This window comes from Mus pahari, chromosome 1 (genome assembly GCF_900095145.1).
Source record: "Mus pahari chromosome 1, PAHARI_EIJ_v1.1, whole genome shotgun sequence".
Classification (NCBI taxonomy): domain Eukaryota; kingdom Metazoa; phylum Chordata; class Mammalia; order Rodentia; family Muridae; genus Mus; species Mus pahari.
This window is the reverse complement of record NC_034590.1, coordinates 159,153,103-159,161,465: the sequence shown is the minus strand read 5'-3', so window position 1 is coordinate 159,161,465 and position 8,363 is coordinate 159,153,103. Positions and strand designations below refer to the sequence as shown.

The window sequence follows — 8,363 nt, the reverse complement described above, 5'->3', positions numbered from 1 at the left end:
AGAGAGAGAGAGAGAGAGAGAGAGAGAGAGAGAGAAGAGGAGAGGAGAGAGAGAATATTCTAGTATCCTGAATTCAAAAGTCTAGCACTGCAGACAACATTTCTGACGTATTTGTCAAGGCCACCTTGAACATCAGGGAGGAGAGTGTCTGGCCTGCTTACTAGGAAGAGGCTCTAGGGTCCAGCGCTGTGCTGACAGGGGACAGCCTCTCCTTGCTCAACACAAGTCCTAAAGGCCCCGGGAGGAGAGTCAATATCACCATCTAAGGCAAGCCTGAGCACATTACGGCCTCTTTTTGTGGCCCAGATCTAAGAATGTTTTTTACGCTTTCAAGGGTCACGCAAAAGAAAACAAGGGGCATCCTCCACCCACGTGGCCCCCAGAACCTGAGAGACGCCCTCGGCCCTAGGCTTTGATGGAAAACAACTACTTGCTTTAAACTTGGTCCAAACTGGATTTGGAGCCCAAAGTCAACTCCTTAGGTTATGATTCCTCATATGGACTCGAAGGCACATGGAGCAATCATGGACCAAATAAGAGGGGCCACAGCATCAGGCTAAAGGTCATCTCCTTGCCTTGGAAAGCCAGCTGAGCAGAGGCCCCAAGCTAACCCTTTGGGAGTGACCCTTGCAAGACCAGAAGACACGGATGCCGACGACAATTTTTTCTGAAAAGGGGTTTTTCGTGACCAATTAAGGACTCGAGGTGCTGAAAGTGGGCACTAAGAAATAGTTAACAGAGTACTAATCAAATGTATTAGCAGAAATGTATTAGGGGAGCCTTGGTTGTTCACAGTGAATGAAGTATAGGGATCGAGGGGGAAGAGATCAGACTCTTATGCTGAAAATGAAAGACCGATGGGTTCGCCCCGCCGCTCGTTCAGTTTTCTTTGTGACGGTTCTTTTGGTGGGTGTTTCTGTGGCCCTTAACCATGACTGCTGTCCTAACACATGGATGCTCTTCCCTCCCGAAGCCGAAAGATGACATCTATCCTCTGCTGCACCCGACTATGCACTGCTGGACTCCGTCAAGCGACCTGTACGTTGGGTGTGAAGAGGGTCACCTTCTGATGATTAACACAGAAACCCTGAAGGTGACCGTGCTCCAGAAGGCGGAGGAGTTTCCAGTTCCGGGTAAGAGCCTGCTCTGCCTCCGAGTCCGGAAGTACAGCTGTGGGGTGAGCATTGCACATCCTTCAAGATGGTGGGTTTGGGAGGTCCCTGATTTTCCCCCTTTCTTAGAGGCATCCTGGAGCCTCCTTAAGTTTGATTCTCTGTTAGCAAGTCCTGCGGATACACGTGTGGCTACTCACTGTTTACTAAGAGTTAGCCCACTCCTACTGTGAGGATACCAAAAGATAGCACTCTATATATTCACGTCATAAAATCCTCGGGACACCACAAGAGACACCTGTAGCTCCACGACACACACGATTTACAGAGCACCCTCGTCTTCATGAGCCAGTAAAATGTCTCAGCAGGTTAGGGGGCGTGCCAGCAAGCCCACCAATCCGGGCTTAATCCCCATGGGGTGGATAGAGAAAAACCTTCTCCTGCAAGTTGTCCTCTGACTTCCCCATACAAACGGTAGCACATGTACCCTCCCCTCCCACCACACATAACCTCCAAACAAGCTCAGATTCTTGTGAGCTGTGGGGCTGACACCAGAGGCCAGGGAATAAGGCCTTGGACTCCCAAGTTCTGATCTCCGATCCAGTAATCTTCACCCGTTGATTTTTGCAACAAACCTGACCCTTCCTTTCTCTCTTTCTTTTTCTTTTTTTTTTTTAATATGTATTTATTTTATGAGTACACTATAGCTGCCTTCAGATACACCAGAAGAGGGCATCGGATTCTATTACAGATGGTTGTGAGCCACCATGTGGTTGCTGGGAATTGAACTCAAGGCCTCTGGAAGAGCAGTCCGTGCTCTTAACCACCGAGCCATCTCTCCAGCCCCAAACCTGACCCTTTCTGACATGAATCTACATCCAACCCAAAGCAAGCAGCTGGCTACCCTCAAATTGCTCATGCTTAACACCCAACTCAGGGTCTCTTCTGTCTTGGGGTCCCGCCTCCTGTCTCTGACGTCATTTCCCATCAGCCCCAGAGTGAGTCTTTGCTAAGCAGGTTTCTTTCTGGCCATTCTCCCGGTTCATTCCCTTGCCTCTCTTCCTCTCCATCTCACCCAGGGTCTGGCTCACACGTCACTCCCTCTTGCAAATTTTCACAACTTCGGTATCTTTCATGGAGTCCCTCTCCCAATCGCAGATTCTCATGTCCTTGGCAAAGCTTTGCCCCACACCTCTCCATGACGTGGCTGGCCCGCCATCCCTCCATCCCTCCATCCCTCCATCCCTCCATCCCTCCATCCCTCCGGCCCTCCAGCCCAGTTCCTCTCTGTGGAGTATCTACAGCGCTGTTTCCTGGACGCTTTCTAAGAGCAAACCTCTGCGGGCTCATTGCGTCAAGACCTCCACCTGAACTTGTTAAAACTCTTTGCGTTCCTGTGCTCTCTCGCTGCCTTTTAAGGTTACGGTTCTGAGGAATGTCCATTTCTTTCTCGTCCACTTCTGTGTGGACCCTTCCCCAGCCCCACCTCGACCTTCAGATGCATTCGGTGCCCACACTGGAACCCCGCGTGCTCCGCGACTTAGCTGGAGCCTCACCCTGTCCTAGCACAATGACCCCAAACCTCTCTCCTCTCCTGGTCATCGCTGAGGTTGCTTGATTGTTTGACTCTGTTTAATCCCATTACAGAATTAGGTGACCTCTGCAAGTCCCTGCAGAATGATTTATACGACAAATGCTGCTTATTCGGAATACCCACCATGTTTCCAATGTATTTTACACAACTGGAATTAATCACGTTGTCTTAAGCACTGTTCACAACTTCTTTCCTGTATACTCTTTTTTTACAGTGTACTATAAATGCTTTTAAATACACATTTATCAATTGGGTATGGTGGCACAAGAGTCTGTAATCACAGCTCTCAGGAGGCTGAGGCAGGTAGACTATGAAACCAGCCTGAACTACACACACACACACACACACACACACACACACATTTTTTTTTTTAAGACAAATACGTACTTTTCAAGTGCCATTATAATGTGGAAGGGACCGGCCAAGGAACAACAGAGATAACCTATATCATATCAAGGACAATGTCACATAATTTCCATCCTCTAGGGACATGGATATTATTAAATACAAGTTGACAAATAGCCTTAGCCAGGGGTCTGAGAGTGTAAAGACATCTAAGTGGGAATGTAGATCAGTCAGAATTGTGTTTTTACCATGTTTGGGAAGGGAGATCTTCAAGACAGGTATAAGCTGTCCCTCTTCCAGGCCTGGATTCTTTTTTTTAAGGTTTATTTATTATTATATGTAAGCACACTGTAGCTGTCTTCAGACACACCAGAAGAGGGTGTCAGTTCTCATTATGGATGGTTGTAAGCCACCATGTGGTTGCTGGGATTTGAACGCAGGACCTTCGGAAGAGCAGTCAGTGCTCTTAACAGCTGAGCCATCTCACCAGCCCCCAGGCCTGGATTCTTAAGACTCCAGTAGTAGCTGTGTTGTATTGGGGAGCGCTGGGCAGTAACACAGGAAGGGACACACTTCCCAGCCACCAACATCAGATATGTTCTGAGCAGCAGATAAACATTTTGACAGGTGCCATCAGAGCCCATGCAGTTGCCATATTTCCCTACACAAACTGGTAACATGGTCTTTTTATTTCCTCCCCAAAGACCAATATCTTATTCATAACAAATGCTCTTGCAGAATTTTTTCCCTACTGTGCTTCACTTGATAAAAATTTATGAGCCATTTGGTGTAGATTTATACATTGATAAAGTGTATCCACCTTCAGTACACAGCCCAGTGGTAGTACGGCTTTGATGGTGCTGGTCTTTGGCACCAGCCTTTTCCAGTCTCTGACGGGGTATTTCTGGACACAGACGTGCAGTTTCTGCACAGGTGTGTAATGTGAGGCCTCCAGTGCAGCTCGCCTCCCTTTTATATACTCATCCCCGGCCACAGCTCCTGCTGATCTGTGTGTTGCTGCTCTTTTGATTACATCACCTACTTTCTCTCGTTTGTTTTTTCCCCACAGATGGAGCCCAGCTCATCAACCCGCTCACACTGGCATACCAAAAGGACGGCATACTCGCTTCTGGAATTGTAATGTATTCTATTTCTCAGAATCCCTCATTTCATTAAAAAAAAAAAAAAAAAAAAAAAAAAAAAGCAACCCCTCCACCTCTTCTGCCACTTATGTATATGAGCCATATTCTGTCATGTCTGGTTCCTTTTCAGATAACAACTAAAATTTAAGTTTCCCTGTTGAATGTCACGGTAAAAAGTTTACTAGGAGCCGGGCGTGGTGGCGCACGCCTTTAATCCCAGCACTCGGGAGGCAGAGGCAGGCGGATTTCTGAGTTCGAGGCCAGCCTGGACTACAAAGTGAGTTCCAGGACAGCCAGGGCTATACAGAGAAACCCTGTCTCGAAAAACCTAAAAAAAAAAAAAAAAGTTTACTAGGGAAACTTTCCATTACATGCAAAACAAAAACCCAAAAACAACAAAAAAGACAGGTCATGTCTGTGTTGCTGCAAGTGAACAGAAGTGGGCTTTAGAACCTTGCTGCTGTCCCTCCTAGCCAGGGAATCACACACAAGAGTCTTCAGCCCAGCCCGGTGTCCATTTCTACGATAATGATTTAGGTTGTCAGAAATGAGCTTGGGTCTTTGGTCTGTTAGAGCTGATAATGAAACCCAGTATTATTCATCTCCATTTACTTGAGCAGATGGAGTTAGCCATAGGTTGTACCGGGTACCATGCAAAGTGTATTATTAACCCTCACAACTTTGTCAGGTAGAAACCTTGTGGCAGTCACCAGAAGGGGAACCTGGGGCATCACATCCCGGGGGACTATGCTTTTACCCTCGAGAATACACATTTCCAGGAAGTTTTTTTGTTTGTTTGGTTGGTTTTTGGTTTTTCCAGACAGGGTTTCTCTGTTTAGACCTGGCTGTCCTGGAACTCACTCTGTAGACCAGGCTGGCCTTGAACTCAGAAATCTGCTTGTCTCTGCCTCCCAAGTGCTGGGATTAAAGGCGTGTGCCACCACGCCTGGCTGTTCCCAGGAAGTTTTAAATGGGGGCAGACCACGTGTCTCCTCAAGGTTTCGATTGGTGCCATCAAGGTTAAGATTACATTGAAATCTCAAGTCTAGGTGAAGGTGTGCCTCCCTAGTCCACTGTCATCTTTGTCTGTCAGGCTCAGTGCCAGTGGTCTCCCTGAGGCCATGGAGGCAGCGACATCAGGATGAAAGAGTCCATCATTTGGATGAACAGGCAGAAGCCACCGTGAGCCTCTGAGCTAACCCTCCACTTGTATTTTCCTTCCTGGAGTTTTTGAGAGAAAAGCCCCCCCCCCCCCCATGTCCTACATTTAGTCTGTATTTGTGACCTTTAAGATTTTTAGCTGTGCTGGTGAGGGATGGAGAATGGCCACCAGCTTGGGGAAAGCACCTTGCCGTATGAAGTCGCATCTCTCAAATGCCTGGCTTAGCTCCAGTGGGGTTCCAGTTAGCACATGATGGCCACCCCCACACCTCAACCTTTTAACTATCATAGAAATAAGTCACATTCCTCCCGAGACTCGTTCGATTACATCTATTTATCAGCATCCAGTTGGCCAGTCCGTTTTTATTGAACACCTGCTAGCACTGTATCAGGGGCTGGGGAGGAGAACATGACGTAAATAAAAAACACGACTCTACTTTGGTGTCACATGGGTGGTTAAAAATGTATATAGGACTAATGCCCTTTTAATTTTTAAAATACTATTTATCTAATGTACTCTAATGTACACTGTAGCTGTCTTCAGACACACCAGAAGAGGGCATCCGATTCCATTACAGATGGTTGTGGTTGCTGGGAATTGAACTCAGTGCTCTTAGCCGCTGAGCCATCTCTCCAGCCCACTAATGCCCTTTTAAATGAGGACACTCAAGCCCTATAAACTCTGCCTCCTTTGTCCTGCTTTCTGCATAATGAAGTCTGTGGTAACAGTGCATTCTGGATGTAACCAGAGATGGCGCTCTCACACAGGGGCAGGCAGCCGTCCATGAGCCTTGACTTGGCTAATGTCAAGCGTGGTCTATACATTGGCAAACACCAACTCCGTGTCTGTCTCGCTGTGTTCGGTCCACAGGATGGTGTGATATACTCCTTCATCATCAAGGATTCAAAGTACCAAGTGAAGACCTTCCTCGAGTTAGATGGGCCAGTGACACATCTGGTGTTCTCCCCTAGTTACAAAATGCTGCTGATTCAAACAGACAAGGTACATTAGTGATTTCTGGATGCACAATCTTCAGGCACCATGAGTGCATAATGGGAAGAAAGAAAGGGGCGTGTGTGGGCAATGATTCTCCTCACAGCAGCACTCTCTCTGCTGCACATGGGAAAGGCCCAAATTAAAAGTAGATGCTTGGCTATGTATACACACCAACAGAGGAGAGCGTGAGTTCGAGTCCAGGGTCCTCCATGCTCCGCCCCCCCCCCGGGGGAGGGGGCTCGCCTTCCACGTCCCTTGGCTCTGTTTCCCCTTTGCTGCCTCTATTTCCTTGCAACTTTTTCCTCCTGGTATTTACAGCCTTCTGCTACTCCTGCTTATATTGCTGTCCTATTGGTAACTTTGGAAGAAAGTCACCAACTTAAAATAAAAGTGTGCTGAAATAGAAGTGGTGGATTGTTGCGGGAACTATCTAGAGCTAGCCTCTACACCAGGTGGTCTCACCCGCTCCGTCCCGCTAACTCGCCACGTGGCTCCCACCAGGCTATCTCTCGGACGCCCCTCCCCCCCCCCAGTTCCTCTCCTTTCATGCAATGCCCCACGCACCCCTGGTTAGCCATCTCAACACCTAACTACCGGGTAGAATCAAGACTCTTACTGCTGAATTAGCCAATCAGATTTATGTATCAATAATAACACAGTTTACAAGATGCCAATACAATAATTTCAGAGCCAAGTGATAATGATAAAGCTTCAACACAATTATTCTAACCTTTTGATAACACCGCCTCAGCCTCCATTCTGGTTCTCCCTCTCCTCCTCAGACCTCTCTCTCTCTGTCTCCTCAACTCCTCGCTCCACCCTCCCTTCTCCTGTCCAATGACAAGTCTCCCACTGCCCTAATGTGATTGGACAGGGAAAAATCCTGCAAAAGTGGATTAATTTGGTCACTCATCTACCTGTATCAGCCAGTCTGGTCAGGAGAAGTCTGAGCTCTAGCCAATCAGATCTCTACCCTTGCAGTTTGGTTCTTCTCAGCCCACCCACATATGAATTCTGTATGAAAAGAAGGTTGAAGAATCAATGTATAAACAAATGACTCTCTGAGTTAGAGAGACCCCTAATAAAATGACTTCCAGATGTCAAGATTAGCAGTCACTTTAATGTCAGGGAAGAACATTGGACAGATCTCAAATAAAGGTAAGTATTTTGGTGCTATATACGGGAAGACATAAGTTTCTGGTAATTACTGGAAGTCAAAATAATGGTACTTTGTTTTATAAATAAATGGGGAAATTAAAATATCTGTTGTGAAGCAGAAACTTTTTTTTAAAGTATCCTAATAGAAAAAGAAAACAGCCAAATGAAACTACTAAAGCACACACACACACACACACACACACACACACACACACCATAACCAAGGAAAGACTAAAGGAGCATACTGGGAGCTGATGAGGTGACTCACAATTAAGAGCACCTCTGGCTCTTCCAGAAGGCTCCTGTTGGATTCTTGACACCCACACAGCAGCTCACAACCATTGTAACCTCAGTCCCAGGATGTCAGATCTATCTTTTGGCCTCCACAAGCTTCAGGCATGCATGTGGCACATGGACATACACGTAGACAAAACACTCATGCACATGAAATAAAAACGGCACCAGCCACTCAAGCGGTGTACGCACATATATGCAGGCAAAACACCCATTCTTTTTAAAAAGGTTAAAAAGTTAAATGAGTATACTTGACATGGGAAATAGATGACGAGGTTATTAGGAATGCTGCTGCCAAGAAAACCAGACTGGAAGGAAAGACAGAAGGGAGGATAAGAGGTGTGACTTACACACTAAAAAAAGCCTAGCATGTCAGACCGAAGTCCTAGAGAGGAGAAAGGTGGACAGATTCGAGGCTTCAGAAGGGTCTAGCTCACAGAACTGATTAAATGGAGTTTGAAGATTTTTTTTTTTTTTTTTTTTTTTTTTGGTTTTTCGAGACAGGGTTTCTCTGTTTAGCCCTGGCTGTCCTGGAACTCACTTTGTAGACCAGGCTGGCC

General features: G+C 46.7%; 1 protein-coding gene across 1 annotated transcript in view; it reads left to right on the top strand.

Annotated features, from left to right (window-relative positions):
* The window catches only part of Cfap43 (cilia and flagella associated protein 43), a 91,207-nt gene that overhangs the window by 15,794 nt on the left and 67,050 nt on the right, over positions 1-8,363 (top strand). The window contains exons 6-8 of the mRNA XM_021217241.1: positions 974-1,133; positions 4,121-4,188; positions 6,226-6,357. Of these exons, the coding sequence (XP_021072900.1) occupies positions 974-1,133; positions 4,121-4,188; positions 6,226-6,357 (360 nt within the window). The remainder of the gene's footprint in view (positions 1-973; positions 1,134-4,120; positions 4,189-6,225; positions 6,358-8,363) is intronic.